The sequence below is a fragment of the Sturnira hondurensis genome, unplaced genomic scaffold (genome assembly GCF_014824575.4).
Source record: "Sturnira hondurensis isolate 20B ecotype Veracruz unplaced genomic scaffold, ASM1482457v3 Scaffold0022201, whole genome shotgun sequence".
In the NCBI taxonomy this organism is placed as follows: Eukaryota; Metazoa; Chordata; class Mammalia; order Chiroptera; family Phyllostomidae; genus Sturnira; species Sturnira hondurensis.
The window spans coordinates 2047205-2062149 of record NW_028094832.1 but is presented as its reverse complement, the minus strand read 5'-3'; the positions used below and the strand labels follow the sequence as shown (position 1 = coordinate 2062149).

The 14945-nt window shown below is 36.1% G+C and overlaps 1 protein-coding gene across 4 annotated transcripts in view; it reads left to right on the top strand.

Annotated features, from left to right (window-relative positions):
- Positions 1-14945, top strand: part of STXBP5 (syntaxin binding protein 5) — a 131692-nt gene that overhangs the window by 69897 nt on the left and 46850 nt on the right. For all 4 annotated transcript variants that reach the window (XM_037034862.1, XM_037034861.1, XM_037034860.1 and 1 more), the window contains exons 10-16: positions 6251-6405; positions 8755-8827; positions 11355-11502; positions 11720-11787; positions 12054-12094; positions 12944-13164; positions 13664-13842. In XM_037034862.1, coding sequence (XP_036890757.1) covers positions 6251-6405; positions 8755-8827; positions 11355-11502; positions 11720-11787; positions 12054-12094; positions 12944-13164; positions 13664-13842 — 885 coding nt within the window. The remainder of the gene's footprint in view (positions 1-6250; positions 6406-8754; positions 8828-11354; positions 11503-11719; positions 11788-12053; positions 12095-12943; positions 13165-13663; positions 13843-14945) is intronic.

Here is a 14945-nt window from a genome sequence, read left to right as displayed (position 1 = left end):
GCGGACTAGGATGCACATGTGTGAACAGTGATGACTTCACTGTATTAGTCAGTGGGGGCAGAAGATGCCACTGAGTGAGCGTGTGCACTGTGTGGCTGTTGCATTAAAAAATGGCTGAGTGAATAGAGCAAGCTGAATCTGCATCAGATTTTGTGATAAGATTGCACATTTCTCCATGGAAACTATTTAGATGATTCAAAAGGCTGCAGCTATGGGCAACTGGTGATTGGCAGCTTCATCATGACAGTGCACACTGTCCTGCATCATGTCTCTTACAGAGCTTTTTGGCAAAACATCAAATCACCATGGTGACTCAGTCCCCCTACAGCCCAGATTTGGCACCCTCTGACTTCTGGTTTTTCCCAAAACTAAAATCACCTTTGAAAGGGAAGACATTTCAGACTGTTGATGAAATTCAGGAAAGTAAGACAGGGCAGCTGATGGTAATTGGGAGAACTGTGTGAGGTCCCAAGGTGCCTACTTGGAAGGGTACTGAGGTATCATTGTCCCATGTACAATGTTTCGTGTATCTTGTATCTTCTTCAATAAATGTGTCTTTTTCGTATTACATGGCTGGATACCTTCTGGACAGACCAAACCTTGTATGTTGTAGGGAGGATAATTTTTGAAGATTTTGTTTATTTTTTATTTTTTAAACATTTTATTTATTTATCTTTAGAGGGGAAGGGAAGGAGAGGGAAATATCAATGTATGGTTGCCTCTCGTGCATCCCCTGCTGGGAACTGGCCTGCAACCCAGGCATGTGCCCTGACTGGGAACCAAACCACGATCCTCTGGTTCACAGGCCTGTGCTCAATCCACTGAGCTACACCAGCCAGGGTGATTTTGTTTATTTTTTAGAAAGAATTAGGGCAAGATAAAGAGAGGGATTAAAAACACTGATGTGCGAGAGAACATTGACTGGTTGCCTTTCATACACTCCCAAATGGGGGACCTGGCCTGCAACCCAGGCATGTACCCCGACTGGGAATCCAACCAGCCACTTTTTGGTTTGTGGGCTGGTGTTCAACCCATTGAGCCACACCAGCGAGGGAGAATTAATTTTTATGAGTACTTTATTACCATCACTTCAGACATGATCCTGGATGTAGGGGCATTAAAAGAAAGGAACAGAAAATACCTGTTTAGAACATGTATTCAATGAATTCAGCATTAGCGATAAGTAGCAACTATGTTTCACAGGAAGAGTAAGGCAGATTTTTGTTTTTACTTTAAATAAGGAAGACCTCCATAGTACTAATGGTATAAAAGACAGAGCTATTGGCGTCGGAGATACTAAGAATGAAAAGGGGACAATTTTGTAAGAAAGTTTTTGTTTTCACGTGAATTTATTACAGTACAGGAGATAACTTTATTTTTCAAACGCTAAAGGCATTATCGTGTGATTGTATGGTCCAGATACAGTCTTCTGAAAACCTTTTTTTGGCCACAGAACCAAAAGTCCTAGGATTAAGATAAGTTTCAGGTCCTGACATGAAACATCGAAGTAGGAGAAGTAGATGACAAGAAGAGAAAACGTAGTAGAGGGAGCGTGCTGCCTGAAGGGGGTGGGGGGATTTAAATGGCGGGCGATGAGGCGTCTTGGGCGCTGCTGCAGAGAGCAGCACTTAGTATATGTGCGTGTCAAATAACTTAATTTATATCGTTATTCCTGAGTGGCCCGGGAAGCAGAAAATTCTCCAGCATAAAGTACATTTTAGCAGTACTTGTGTAACGACAGATACGGAGATGTCATTAGAAATTGGCAAAGTACTTTAATAGAATTTCAGAGAAAAATCGTATTCTTTTAAAAACGTATAATTTAACCACAATTATTGCATTAATCTCATTTTACCACCATTAATATCTTATTCTCTGAGTTGTTTTTGAAGTATCTAGGTTTGTAAAGAAGTGATGTCATTTATTAAAATCCTCACAGGAGAAGCAGATTGCCTGCAATTTCACCATTCTGAAACATTTGTTTTAATTTGTTCGTTTTCCCTGAGTCTTTTTTCAGTGACTTCGGGAATCCACTTTCACTTGATTATATTCTTAGAGCATATTCAGTTTGGTATTTTTTTCTACATAACATATTTAAAGTGTTACCAGTTTTTATCAGAGTTTTCAGTAGTTTTAAGGGCTGTGTACTTTACTGTTATAGATTAAAAAAACTCTTCTGTCTATATTAACAATGGTTGGGCTTTTTTCAGACAGACATGGTATATTTAACCAGCACTCTGGGATAACTAACTAAGGCCAGGCGAGTGCGGAAGTAAAAAACATTCTGTGATCAGAAGGAGTTCATGATACAGAGGGAAAGTAGAGAAACAGTGACAGCTGATTTGGGTAAATGCTGAAAAGGGGTGTGCAGATGCTACTTAGGAATGTTGGGAGGGCACCCAACTCATTCAGGAGAGATGGGTTGAAAAGTTTTTCTGAGGAGGTAATTATTGCACTGAGTTTTAAAGGAGAAATAGGAATTACCGAAACTGAAAATGAGGGGAAATCTACCTGAGGTAGTGAATAACTTGTACAGGCTATTGTAATAATATAAGCAGCGGGAACAGATACTTTATGCAGGCCAGAACTAAAGTAACTGTGGACATCAAATGGAGGAGAAAGGCTCTCTCTTGGGGTTAAATCCTGTATTACTGTGCATTTCTTCACTCACTGTGTTGCAGGCACACGGGTCTTCTAGTCCCTCAGATACACCAAGCTCGTCCCTGACTTGGCGTCTTTGCAGGGCTTATCCCTTCTGCTTGGAAGTACATACACCCTCTTCCCTCAACGCAAGGTCTTTGGATGTCTGGCTCCTCTTCATTCTGGTCCCAGCTCATGGCTCTTTACCACAGAGGCCTTTCCTGCCCACTCCGTCTCACTGTAACGCTCCTCACTCCTCCCCATTCGGCCTGTGACTCTTGTTGTATTGTCTTCATAACACTAGTTATAGTACGTGTACTGTTGGTCCAGACTAGACATGAGAACACTGTTTTATTCTTATCGATACAAGTACTCAAAAAAATCTGAGCAAATGAATGGGTAGTGTTAATAGAACCCAGCTGAGCAAATTGGTTATGCTGAAGGCTTTTTGCGTAGCAGTGCTTTTTTTTAAGTGAAGAACGCTTCTCATAGAAACAACTGCAGCCAAAACTATTGCCGAGGTCAGGTTGAGGAGGTTGATCAATGAAGGAAGTGTGTACATTTCCTCCAAGTGTCTAGCCTCTTACAAATTCCAGTCAAAATTATAAAATGTCCAACCTAACAACTTCCTAACCTTGGTGTCTTCAAAAATGAAGGTCTTGGGTAACAGCCAACATCATTAAAAGGATTTCCATTTAAATTCTACTTAAAGGAATAGAATAAAGTTATATTATTCCTAACGTTATTATATTATTCTAACTTTATTAGAACATCAAAAAGTTTAACCTTTCACTTAAAAAAAGAAACTAAATTCTCTACCTCAGTGATTTGCATATTATCCTAGAAATAACCTAGATTCCTACAACATTTAATGTAATTCCACATGCCAACAGGGACTTTGAATTATATAATTTCACTGTCTAGTATTAAAATATTTAACTTTATTTTCTTTATGACTAATTTCTTATAAGATATTTACTTCATGAATATTTACTCTATAGAGTTTGGGACATTGTTATGAAAATAATAAAACCTCTGGGAGTTCATAGGTGATTCCTGCCTGGCAAACTTAGATAATTTTTTTAAAAAAACAGGACATAAAATAAAAAAATAAAAGTATCATACATACATGCATTCATTGCTGGATTGGGGAAACTTACTATTATGAAAAAGAATGTAATCTCGATATACTGTTCCACTTCTTATCAATATTTTTGTTGTATATTTTTTTTCTCCTGAGTTTAGTAATGAAGTTTAGCCAGTTTGCAAAGCCACTGAACGCTTAGTTGCCATTGGAGAATAAACGTATCTACTTGCTCTGGTGCTATTTAATACCAGGCCTAACAACTGGTCATCTACCTACCGTACCTACCCAGTGTCTCCATGGAAGTTTTGTTCAGTAATGTTAAATCAGCATCTCCTTATTCATGGTTCTTAAATTAATAATACCTGTTTTTTTAATTGGCTATATATAAAAACACTTATCAGACTGTTCTTAAACTATTAAGTGATAAAATACCTGGCTCGGTCTGCCCACTGTGTAAAAGTTTTAATTGGGACGCTTCACCCTTCTTCATAGTATTTTACATTCAGTTGTATGCTGTATTTCAGAGTACAAAAGAGAGAAGATATATTCTGTTTATGCATTAGATGTGAGGAAAAGTGGGAGGAAATTAAATATTCTTTCCGGACTAGAGTTGTCATGGCCGTAGTATGCAGAGACATTGAAACAGTGAAAGTGTGGGTATAGTGCTACTCAGGACAAAACCTTAAGTTCTGGTTACTGGCACTGTGAAAATAAGATTGCCCGAATGGATTTAGTGGTGAAAAATCTAAATGGTAGTGAGCTAGACAGTGATTAGGGTAACATACTTGCCTACTACTTCATTTATTTACCTGTGAGGCACTACTTCGGATACAGCAATGGATGAAACAGACAAAACCCTTTGCCCTCATGGGCTTACATTTTCACGAAATGAACAAAATGCAAAATAAACAAAATTACTTTTAGCAATAAATACTGTGAAAAAATACTAAAGGGTAACTGGGCTGCATGAAGGTACAGTTTTCAATAAGAAAGTACAAACATATATACAGTATATTATTTTATGTATTTTAAATAGCTAAATGTGTAAATATAAAAAAACAATTTAAATATAAAAAACAATTGAATTATTTGACCTAATGTTTATATTTACTTATAAATTACCCACCTGTACTCCTGCTCCTCTGAGTAAATTTTAGTGAATTTTATTTATTGTTTTAGACACAAATAAATATAATCGAGAAGTTACAATCTCCCCCAAATATTACAAGAAGGAACCTTTTACAGGGGTGGTAACAATTATTGTACGACAAGAGTAACGTTAGGTAATTCTTACTGAGGGTGTACTGTGTGCTAGGCATCGACCCCAGTGCTCTGCATGTATAATTAATTCAGTGATTGCCTGAGGGTACTTACCTCTCCATCTCCGTTTTGTAGATTCAGAAGGTAGGCACAAAGAAGTTAAGTACCTTGTTTAAGATCACACAGAAAGTAAAACCAAAGCTGAGATTAAAAATGCGGGCATGTTAGTCCCAGCACTTCTTTTATGTAGTATTCCATACTGCTTGCACTACATGTGAAGAGGAAGCTGGGGGACATACAGGCCACAGAGTAAGCATTAAGGAACTTCCTAAAAGTCATAAATTAAGAGACTTAAAACAGTCATGTACAAAACATTTAAAATCATCTGTATACTGTACCATAAATAACTTCCCCACCAACAAATGAAAACACATAAGGCAGAACAAGAGCTAATCTCCTTACAAAAGGAAGACCTCTTACGAACTAATCAGTAAAGGATTACCAATCTTTTTCCTTAAACATGAACAAAAAACACGAATAGGCAAATTGAAGGTAAAGAAATACAGAACATAAAAACACTTCTGTTTTTTTCTCTTTTGCATATTTAGATATGCAGTTTTTAAAAAGTGGATCTAAAAATTATTAAATTTAATGAGGACTAACCGGGAGACAGTTGGGGGCTCATTAGAAGTGGCAGTGGGCAGCTGAGTGACGTGCATGGGAACTGTGGTTTGAGAGCCAACCAGCAAAGGTTCCAGGAGAAAATGAAGCCCTACAGAAGTGATTTGAGTGACTGTTTTCTCAGCTTTTTCAAGGCTGATTGGTAGCTAGTACATTCTTGCTGCATCGGTGATAAGTTAATTCATTATGTACAATGGATGCCTCAGGGCATTAGCATTCCTTTTGGGAGGCTTGGCTAATAAGCCTGGATAAAAGGAAGTCCATTCAATAGACTTAGCAGCAGAAACCTGGAAAGAATCTTTTGACAACTTTGTGAAGAGGATAAGAGAAAATATTTTAGGGGCCAAGAGGAGGTTGGAGAGTGAAATGTGGTTAACATTCATTCCTATTATAGGTTAGTTTTCAGGACTTCACCTGGGTCTTACTAATGCAGTTACAAACTTCATATGCAAACATTAAAGTAAATGATGCATAAAATTTTAGAATTTAAGTTTTGATTATTTCACTAAATAAAACATGATGTAGCAGGAAAATAATTAGTCTTCACCATGCTGTTTATAATCCTGTGTATTTTATTTCCAGGGAACCTTTTATTATTTTGTCAGGAGGTTTGTCATATGACACTGTAGGAAGAAGACCTTGCTTAACAGTTATGCACGGAAAAAGTACTGCTGTGCTAGAAATGGACTACTCAATTGTTGATTTCCTAACGTTGTGTGAAACACCATACCCGAATGGTAAGCTTTGCATCTTTAAAGTTCATTTTCTACAGATATCTATATTCAGAACTAAGACCCATATGCTATCTTAGTAGTTTCCTTAATGTATTGTGCTCATTCTTCTGAGAAGAGATGCTGCCTTCATAACTTTGCAAATTTTATTTCAGACGTTAATTTTGTTGTATCACCTGTTAGTAGTAAGTGCCTTTGTAAGATAAACAAAACTACCCATGTTAGGAAAAATGAGGAGAGGCTTAGGAACCTCTGAGACAACTTTAAACATTCCAATATCTGAATCATAAGGGTGCCAGAAGGAGAAGAGAAAGAGCAAGAAGTTGAAAATTTACTGTTAATAATGAAGAAGAACTTCCCCAATCTGGCAAAGGAAATAGACTTCCAGGAAATTCAGAAAGTCCCCAAACAGTTGGACCCAGGAAAGCACACACCAAGGGGTGTCATAATCATATCACCCAAGATTAAAGATGAGAGAATCTTAATGGCAGCAAGAGAAAAGGAGAGTTACTTACCAAGGAGTTCCCAAAAGACTGTCAGCTGATTTCTCAAAAAAAACCTTACAGGCAAGAAGGGGCTGGGAAGAAGTCTTCAAAGTCATGAAAGGCAAGGACCTACATCCAAGATTACTCAATCCAGCAAAGCTGTTATTTAGAATGGAAGTGAAGATCATGTGCTTCTCAGATAAGGTCAAGTTCAAGGAGTTTATCATAACCAAATCCTTATTATATGAAATGTTAAAGGGACTCATCTTCTAAAAGAAGATGATCAAAATACAAACAATGGAATGACAACAGACTCACAACTATCAACAACCAAACCTAAAAAACAAAACAAACTAAGCAAGTAACTAGAACAGGAACAGGATTGCAGAAATGGAGATCACGTGGAGGGTTATCAGTGGGGTGGGGAAGAGGGGAGAATGGGGGAAAGGGTACAGGGAATAAGAAGCATAAATGGTAGGTACAAAATAGGCAGGGGGAGGTTAATAGTAGTATAGGAAATGTAGAAGCCAAAGAACTTACAGGTATGACCGAAGGACATGAACTAAAGGGGGGGATGCAGGTGGGAGGCAGTGTGTGGGGCAGAGGGGAATAAAGGGGGGGAAATGGGACAGCTGTAATAGCATAATCAATAAAATATTTTTTAAAATAAAAAAGAGACCTGGCTGGTGTAGCTCAGTGGATTGAGCGTGGGCCTGCGAACCAGACGGTCACCGTTCCATTCCCAGTCAGGGCACATTCCTGGGTTGCAGGCCAGTTCCCGGCAGGGGATGCACGAGAAGCAACCATACATTGATGTTTCTCTTCCTCTCTCGTTCCCTTCCCCTCTAAAGATAAATAAATAAAATATTTTAAAAAATCTCCAAATGGAAAGATGTTTAAAAAATAAAATAAAATAAAGTAAAATAAAAAAGAAACATTTTAATCTTCTGTAAAATATTACTACACTGGTCAAGGTTCTCCAGAAAAGCTCAAAGCATTTGAGACAGGTATAAACACAGACAGGGAATTTGGAGTATTGGTTCATATAATTGTGAAAGCTGATAAGTCTAACATTTATAGAACAGACCTACAGGCTGAGAATTCAGGAAAGAGTGAATGCTGCGATCTTGAGTCTGAAGGCAGAATTGTTTTGTTTTTTCCCTGGAAAGTTTGTTTTTTTGTTCAGGCCTTCAACTGACTAGATGAGGCCCACCCACATTTTTGAGGTTAATCTTCTTGGAGTCTACTGATTTAAATGTTAATCACGTCTAAAAATAATAGTTTCGCAGTAACATCTAAACTAATGTTTGACCAAACCAAGGAGTACCACAGGGAAAGACAAGTTTACACATAAAATTAACCATCACAGCTTGCATAAGTTTTTAGGGGAATTTAAATCTGGATCTTTTTTACTTCATTTGAAGCTAGTTGAGATGTAAAGATGCAATGCAATAGTTAGGTACATACAAAGTATCCATGATAAACACTATGTAATATTAAAGTAGTATTCCACTGGGTCTCTAATATATCCAATAATGAGAGTTCTTATGTGTATTTGGATTTAAATTTTGAGTTTGTTGGCCATGTGCTGCCTTTTCATTTGCAATACCATAGAAGTCACAGGCATTTTTTTTTTTTGCTCACTATTACAAAATTGAAATAATTTTGTATAGGTTATTATACAGATTTATCTCATTTAGAAAATACTACCTTAAGTTACATTAAATATGAGATGATTCTAAATCTGTGAGAAAATGGAACAAAATAAAAACCAACATAATATTTATCATTTGCTGTCTTCTTTCACATTTATTTAATATTTTTCTTCCTGCATGTTTAAAACTATTCGTGTATTATTTTCTTGTTCCAGATTTTCAAGAACCCTATGCTGTAGTTGTTCTTCTAGAAAAGGATTTAGTACTTATAGACCTTGCACAAAATGGGTAAGAAATAAAGTTTGACAAGGAACTGTTGTAGTATGTGGTAAAAAAAGATTTTTGTAGCATTCGTTTTTTGAAAACACTACATTTATATCTACAACCTGGGCCTCTTTTTATAACTCCAGGTGCACCTTTCTACCTACCAAATTTCTCTAGGAGCTGATCATACAGAGTTTCCATTTTTAAGTCAAAATTTGTGTGATTTCTGAAATTTCATGATTCAGTCTAATGCTTGGATACCCTGGGGGGCATTGAGTCACCATGTCCAGCATTGACTCCATCACACAGTTTACCTCTAGATAAGCTCTCGTAGGTTCTGCAGCCATATTCACTGCGGGTGGCAGTGGGTCACGGATGCCATGGCCAGGCTGATTTGACACGCAGCACCAGTCTTGTCCCTCTGCTCTCTCAAACCACAGTGGTTCCCTCTTGTTTGGTTTAAAAGTACGTCAGCCTGCTTGCTGCCTTACACAGTTGGAATGCAGGGTACCTTTCCAGCCTGGTTTTTCGCTGTCTTCTTGCCGGTGCCACATTCCCTAGAAAACGGAGCTGGGTGTTAGACGAATGTCACTCTTCCGTGCCTTTCTTAATAGTTTCCAGCAGCTAAAAACACTCCGCTTGCTACAAAAACCCATATAACTTTCAAAGTTAGCCTTCCTTTTCTCTTTGTTTTTTTTTCTATTCTCTCTTAACCAGATGTATCATATCTAATCCGTAATTCCCACCATAATTCCTTTGCAACTTTTTGTAGTATTTTCCATATTCTGCTTTTTCTAATGTAGATACTATGTTTAGTTATAAGTTCTTTGAGTAGAAGAACATTGTACTATATATTTGTATCTCTCGAGAGATAATCATTGTTTTTCATGGAGTTTACCCACTCAGTATTTCTCAACTGGGGGCTCTTTGGTCTTCCAGGAGCTATTTGGCTTTCTGCACTGACACTTTATTGAGGGGAGGGGGTGATACTGCCCTCTAGTGGTAGAGAACAGAAATGTTGCTAACCATCCACAGTACCCAGGGTACTCCCTCAGGAAGAATTATCTGATCCGAAATGTACATAGTACTGAGACTGGGAAACGCTGAAGTATAAGTGAAGTGTATTCTTTCTCTTGTTTTAAGGCAATCCTAAATTCACATCAACTTAGTTACTTGCTGGCTATAATAATCAATTGGTTTTTTGGGGGGTAGTAACAATATCATTGTGGAATAAAGGAATTTAAATCATTATTTTCTAAATAACTGTCCTAGAATAACTTATTCTTAATATGGTTTTATTTTTTTACTTAGGCAAGTTTTTAAATAGTGGCATTTTTTACATGTGTTCTATACTGGGATATATTTGTTAAAGAAAATATTGTACAAGTAACCTGTGAGTGTAACCTGGTGTGAGTGTAACCTATTGTACAAGTAACCTGAGTATTGTACAAGTAACCTGTGAATGTATTGGTGTAATAATGGTAGAATTATTGGGCTAGTGTGTTTATAAAGAGCTAAAAAATGCCTGCCATTTTTTAATGCACCTGTTGGTTTCTTTGAGTTTCATCTTCTTTTCTTTTATGTGTGGCTGAGAAGGGAGTGAGGACGGTTGAGTTCATTTTGGAAGTCTAGAAAGGACTTTTCTGATATTTTTTTCTGTTTTTAATTATTGCCAGTAGTAGACTGATCAATACATCTAGTTATTTTCAGGTTAGCCAAGTCTGAACTTACTAGACTTTTTTTTTAGCTGGTTTCTGGTTTTCTAGGTATTTTTAAGTAATCATTCTTATTTCTAAGGGCTTTAAAACCAGGAAAGAAATATCATTGTATTTTAGTTAGGATTTTACTTTAGTTTTATGGTTTTTGAAAGCATTTTTTGCTTTAATATAATTTTATAGATAGAAAATAATTAAGATAGAATTTTATTTAGATTATCGCTAAAACAAGAGAATTCATAGATCAAATATTGCAATACACATTACACTGATACGGGGGGAAAGGAGAATTGAAAATTCGTATTATCTCTACTGATAAAACAGTGGGCTGTCTGTTAATTGAGAATCTTATGACTTAATGGTTGAGAGCACAGTTCAAATTCTGCTGCTGCTTGCTAGTCGGCCTGCCTTTGGCACGTTGCTCTGAGTCTTCATTCTTCAGTCAAATGCCTACATCATAAGTTTGGTGCAAGAATGAGTGAGTTAACTATATATAAATCAGTTATTCCTGTGTGTGATATATATATGGTATGTAGTACCAACTGCAGCTTTTCTGTTTACTATTCTAATTGAGCAACTGTCATTATGAAAGATGTCATTTTATGCATATATGCATGCTAATTTATTAAATCTGCTAGATGTATGTAACTTCTAAAATTCTGTAGAAAGAACATACTAAGTTAAAATATAAATTCAGATAATATGTGGACCTTCAAAGGATACTGACTTTTAATTAAACTAAAACTGTTTATATTCTAAAGCTATTATTTTAAGTTTTCATTGCATTCATTATAGGTAATAATTTGTTAATTAATATTTTTCTTTTCTTGTTGAAGATATCCTATTTTTGAAAATCCCTACCCTTTGAGTATACACGAATCCCCTGTCACATGTTGCGAATATTTTGCTGATTGTCCCGTGGACCTTATTCCCGCACTTTATTCTGTTGGAGCTAGACAGAAACGGCAAGGTTACAGCAAAAAGGTATTGAACAGGAGTTTTATTATTAAAGTTACATTAATATATCAACATTTTATATCTGTCACCGTCAAGTGCTTGATAACACTGAATCCTTTCCTAGAGAAAATACGTGGAAAAATCCTTTTTGGAAGCAAAGTATGTTGTTTACTCTTGCCATAGATACACATAAAGATGCACGATATGCTTGGGAGTTGCTTTATACCATAATCTTTTCTTCCAGGAGTGGCCCATCAATGGAGGTAATTGGGGTTTGGGTGCTCAGAGTTACCCAGAAATCATTATTACAGGGTAAGTAGGAGTCTGTTTCACCAAGTTAATCAGTAATAGCTAAGTATGATTAAGACTACACAGCATTAATTAATTGGGCAGATAGTGCTTTCCTTTATGCTGAAACATAATAAGAAATAAATTGTTGTCTGTAAACAGATAATTTGCCCCAAATTTTGTCTTTTTCCTTATTTTGGTGAGTGTCTTTTTAAATAACAGTATACTTCAAAGAAACTAAAAATGTAAATGTTTTTTAATAACACTCTTAATTCATTTACTTTTCATAGGCATGCTGATGGGTCCGTTAAGTTTTGGGATGCTTCTGCAAGTAAGTATTTTGAGTATTGTTATTAATTAATGTTATATGTTATAGAATAATTGTTTTTATACAACCTGTATTATAATAATTGCATCACCAATGTTCAATTTGAAATTTGGAGGCATAAATATAATACCAATTAATCAAGTATGTGAATTTAGGATTTTTAGTAGATTAAAGATATTCTTCAGGCTGTTCATTGGTACTTCTCAAAAGAAGTACTCAAATCTTTTCTTCAAAATTTCTTCAAACCTTCTTTTCCCAATTCAGAAATGGGAGAAGCAGGCATATGTTTCAAATCAACAAAAATTTATATAATTTTAATGTCTGGTTTTAAATATACCCCCCCGAATTTGTATTGTCTTCTTGAAATATTTATGGTGGTTATATATGGCCAAAAAGGAAAGAATGCTTTGAATGGCTGATGTTTGTAAAACTTACATAGCAGGCACTCAGAATTCAGTTAACTCAGGATACATTCTGTTTCATCCTCTAGAAGCATTAGATAACATTATTGTCTTTTATAGAGAAAATATTAGAAAATCATTTTAGGAAGAAAATGTCATTTATTATTTTTATGTTCTGCAACATTTTTTATTACTCATTTTTTCAGATTGTCTAAATTCATCATGATGATGATTTTTTTAAATGAATACAGTGAATAATGGGTATACTTTTTTTTGGTCAGCAAGTACAATGAATGTATTATCTAAAAGTATAACAGAGAAATGTAGACCTAGGAATAAAAATATGGTTCAAATAAATGTAGACTATTTTCTTACATAGTAGAACTGATTAAATATTACCTTGTATTTGTACTTTTTGTATTGAATTATCTAATATATATCTTTTATCTAGTAACTCTTCAAGTACTGTATAAACTGAAGACAGCTAAAGTATTTGAAAAGTCAAGAAGTAAAGATGACAAGCCGAACACAGACATTGTAGATGAAGACCCTTACGCCATTCAGATCATCTCCTGGTGTCCAGAAAGTAGAATGCTATGCATAGCTGGAGTTTCAGCTCATGTCATTATTTATAGATTCAGCAAACAAGAAGTTATTACAGAAGTTATTCCGGTAATGGTCTCGTGGTTGTTTCAATGTCAGATTTCTGAGGTTTTAAAATTTTTGAATTATTTAGAAGATTATTTGCAGTCAATTTTGTCTAGAATTTTTAAAATCACCTCAGCATGTATATTGCCATTTATCTTGTTTTCAAAAATACCATGTGTTTATGTATATCTTACTGAACATGTAAATCCTTAAATACTTTATGTTTCCTTTAAACTAAGCTAATCTGAGTATGTGTATACTCTAGTTTGGTATTAACAAACTGCCATAAATTCTAAAACCATAATGTGTGTTTGGGTGTGAGTGTGTGTGTACTTGCACACATACACATCATTTTTCAAAAGCTGAGTCAGAGACTTTTTTTTGGCTAAATCCTTATCTTTAGAAATCTTGCTAATTTTTACCTTTAAAAATGTTTTCCCCTAACATACACATGTGTGTATAAACTGCAAAGAAGTGAATCATATTTATTGAGAGTAAAGGAACTATCTTACTTTTCCAACAGATGCTTGAAGTTCGGTTGTTATATGAGATAAATGATGTGGAATCCCCGGAGGGTGAACAGGCACCGCCTCTGCCGACACCAGTGGGGGGCACCAATCCTCAGCCCGTCCCTCCTCAGTCTCATCCTTCCACCAGTAGCAGTTCCTCTGATGGCCTTCGGGATAACGTCCCTTGTTTAAAGTAAGTTAGTAAACAGTACAGATGTCTTGGAAATTATCTACTAATCTAGATAAGTTGCGTGCCTTAATAAGCTATGGTAACATTTTTCCATGATGGAGTAAAATGGCATGGGAACAGCTCTGTCTGTGTTTTGCTCTGATTGATCCAATTTCTATTTCTGTGGCATCCAGAGGAACAGGATTGTGTTCCGTGATTTTACCCCTGAAGTGTGAGGATTTGATCCTTAAACAGTGGACTGGCATGGTTCTTTCTTCTGTATCTACAGCTCCGTGTTCTAAACCACTGATGGTTTTTAGTCTGGATTTGTGTGTGGATGAAATGTATATTTAGACTGCTTTCTACCACCCGAAAAATTTTGTTTATTCAGTCTTTTGAGATTTGGTTGTTTTGTAATCATTTACTTGTCTTTTTTTGAATCTTTTCTAGCACCACAGTATCATTATTTAAACGCCTTTATTGTAGCATTCCAAATTTGAATACATTTTGCTTTCATATAGGAATAAATTGGATAAAGTTTTCTTTTTTCTGCCCAATTTATATTATTTAATAGTTAATTTTATCCAAGGTGTTGGCCTTAAATATGGCAGAGAATTAAAACAGTGAGGGAAGGGTTAAAAATCAATCAACAGTTTTGTGAATTAGATTTACGGAGAAGACAGTTAAGGTAATAAGTGAACAGTGGTTATGGAAAATGTCAAAGATTGCTTTGCAGGCGTGGTGGCGGGACAGAAGCCAAACGGGCAGCACCAAGGTGGAGAGGGCAGTACGAGGGAGATCTGCCTCAGCTAAAGAACTACGCCCTGTGCTGCTTGGCTTTCGGATCTGCTAGAATCTCTTCTCTTGGGGGGCAGTACTTGGACATTTGCTGGGCAGAATGTCTGTGTAGTCGAAAACTGCATTCATCCCCAAAATAAGGCAGATTTTTTGTATCCCAGTTGTTTTTCATAGTATAAGATAGTATAACTTTAAAAATCTTTATATGTTTATGTAAATTTGAGATTGTGTATTCTATGCCAATAGTTCTCAAACGGGGATGATTTTGCTCCTCGGGAACCATTGGCCACATCTGGAGATACTGTCAGTGCCACACCAGGGGAAATGGG